The sequence below is a fragment of the Bison bison genome, unplaced genomic scaffold (genome assembly GCF_000754665.1).
Source record: "Bison bison bison isolate TAMUID 2011002044 unplaced genomic scaffold, Bison_UMD1.0 scf7180017864518, whole genome shotgun sequence".
Lineage (NCBI taxonomy): Eukaryota > Metazoa > Chordata > Mammalia > Artiodactyla > Bovidae > Bison > Bison bison.
In genome coordinates, this window is record NW_011495071.1 from 19,797,958 (window position 1) to 19,798,858 (window position 901).

General features: G+C 45.5%; 1 protein-coding gene across 1 annotated transcript in view; it reads right to left on the reverse strand.

Moving 5' to 3' along the window:
- Nucleotides 1–76: 76 nt before the first annotated feature.
- The window catches only part of TXLNG (taxilin gamma), a 56,524-nt gene continuing 55,699 nt past the window's right edge, over nucleotides 77–901 (reverse strand). Inside the window, 1 exon segment of the mRNA XM_010830668.1 lies at nucleotides 77–812. Coding sequence (XP_010828970.1) covers nucleotides 687–812 — 126 coding nt within the window. The 3' untranslated portion in view covers nucleotides 77–686.

The following is a 901-nucleotide window of genomic DNA, read 5'->3' on the forward strand; positions in this document are numbered from 1 at the left end:
GCTAGCTGTGTTCTGCACACTTAACTATGGACACCAGTTAACATGCTTCTGATGTGACAAAATGAAAATCCCTCTGTCATGTTTCTTAAAAAGAAGCAAAGTAAAAAAAACACACCAGTCTACCTTTAATAACATTCTGTATTGATAAATTAATAAGGAAATTCAAGATATTCACCACCAAAGACTAGCAGATAAAATAACGGCTTGCTTAAAAACAGAACTCATTTCCATATATATTTCTCTCATTTTACCAGTCCTCAGATGAGAACAAGATTCAGGGTGTGTTATTTAGTGTTTGCAAACCTCAGCTTTGTAAGACTGGCAGAAAGTACTATGCTGCTTTTTTGTAAGGACTTAAGGTAGAGACAGGCACCCGAGTTGGTGGCCTGTGCTCCCACTGAGAAACCTGATCCAGCCAGGTGGGTGCCTGGCGAAAAGGCAGATTCCCTGACCCCCACACCAAGTGAATCAAACTTGCTGGAGCCCAGCAACTCAGGTCTTACAAGCTGGGGATCGTAGCAGGCTGGGTGGTAGGAAACCCAACACCTCACTCAGGGTCCTCCCTACAGCCTGAGTCCTGACGGGACAGACTGCACTCAGCACCACCCCTCTCTGCCCAGCTCTGGCCAGTCCTCAACTGTGACAGCAGTGTGGCAAGGTGGCGTGCTTCCCCTAACCTGAACTAATCACACCCTCCTCTCGGGAAGCCACCTCACCTCTTCAGCCATTTGCAGAAGTGCTTTGTTATTGTTTTCCCACTTGGTCCGCCATACGATTGTTTCTTTTTCCAGTTTTTTAATTTTCTTTGTCATCTGTGAATTGACACAATTGCAAATTTAAATTCAAAATGCCGTTTCTTATCTCTACAGCCAACCCCAAACCCTGACCGGTCCTCCCTGCC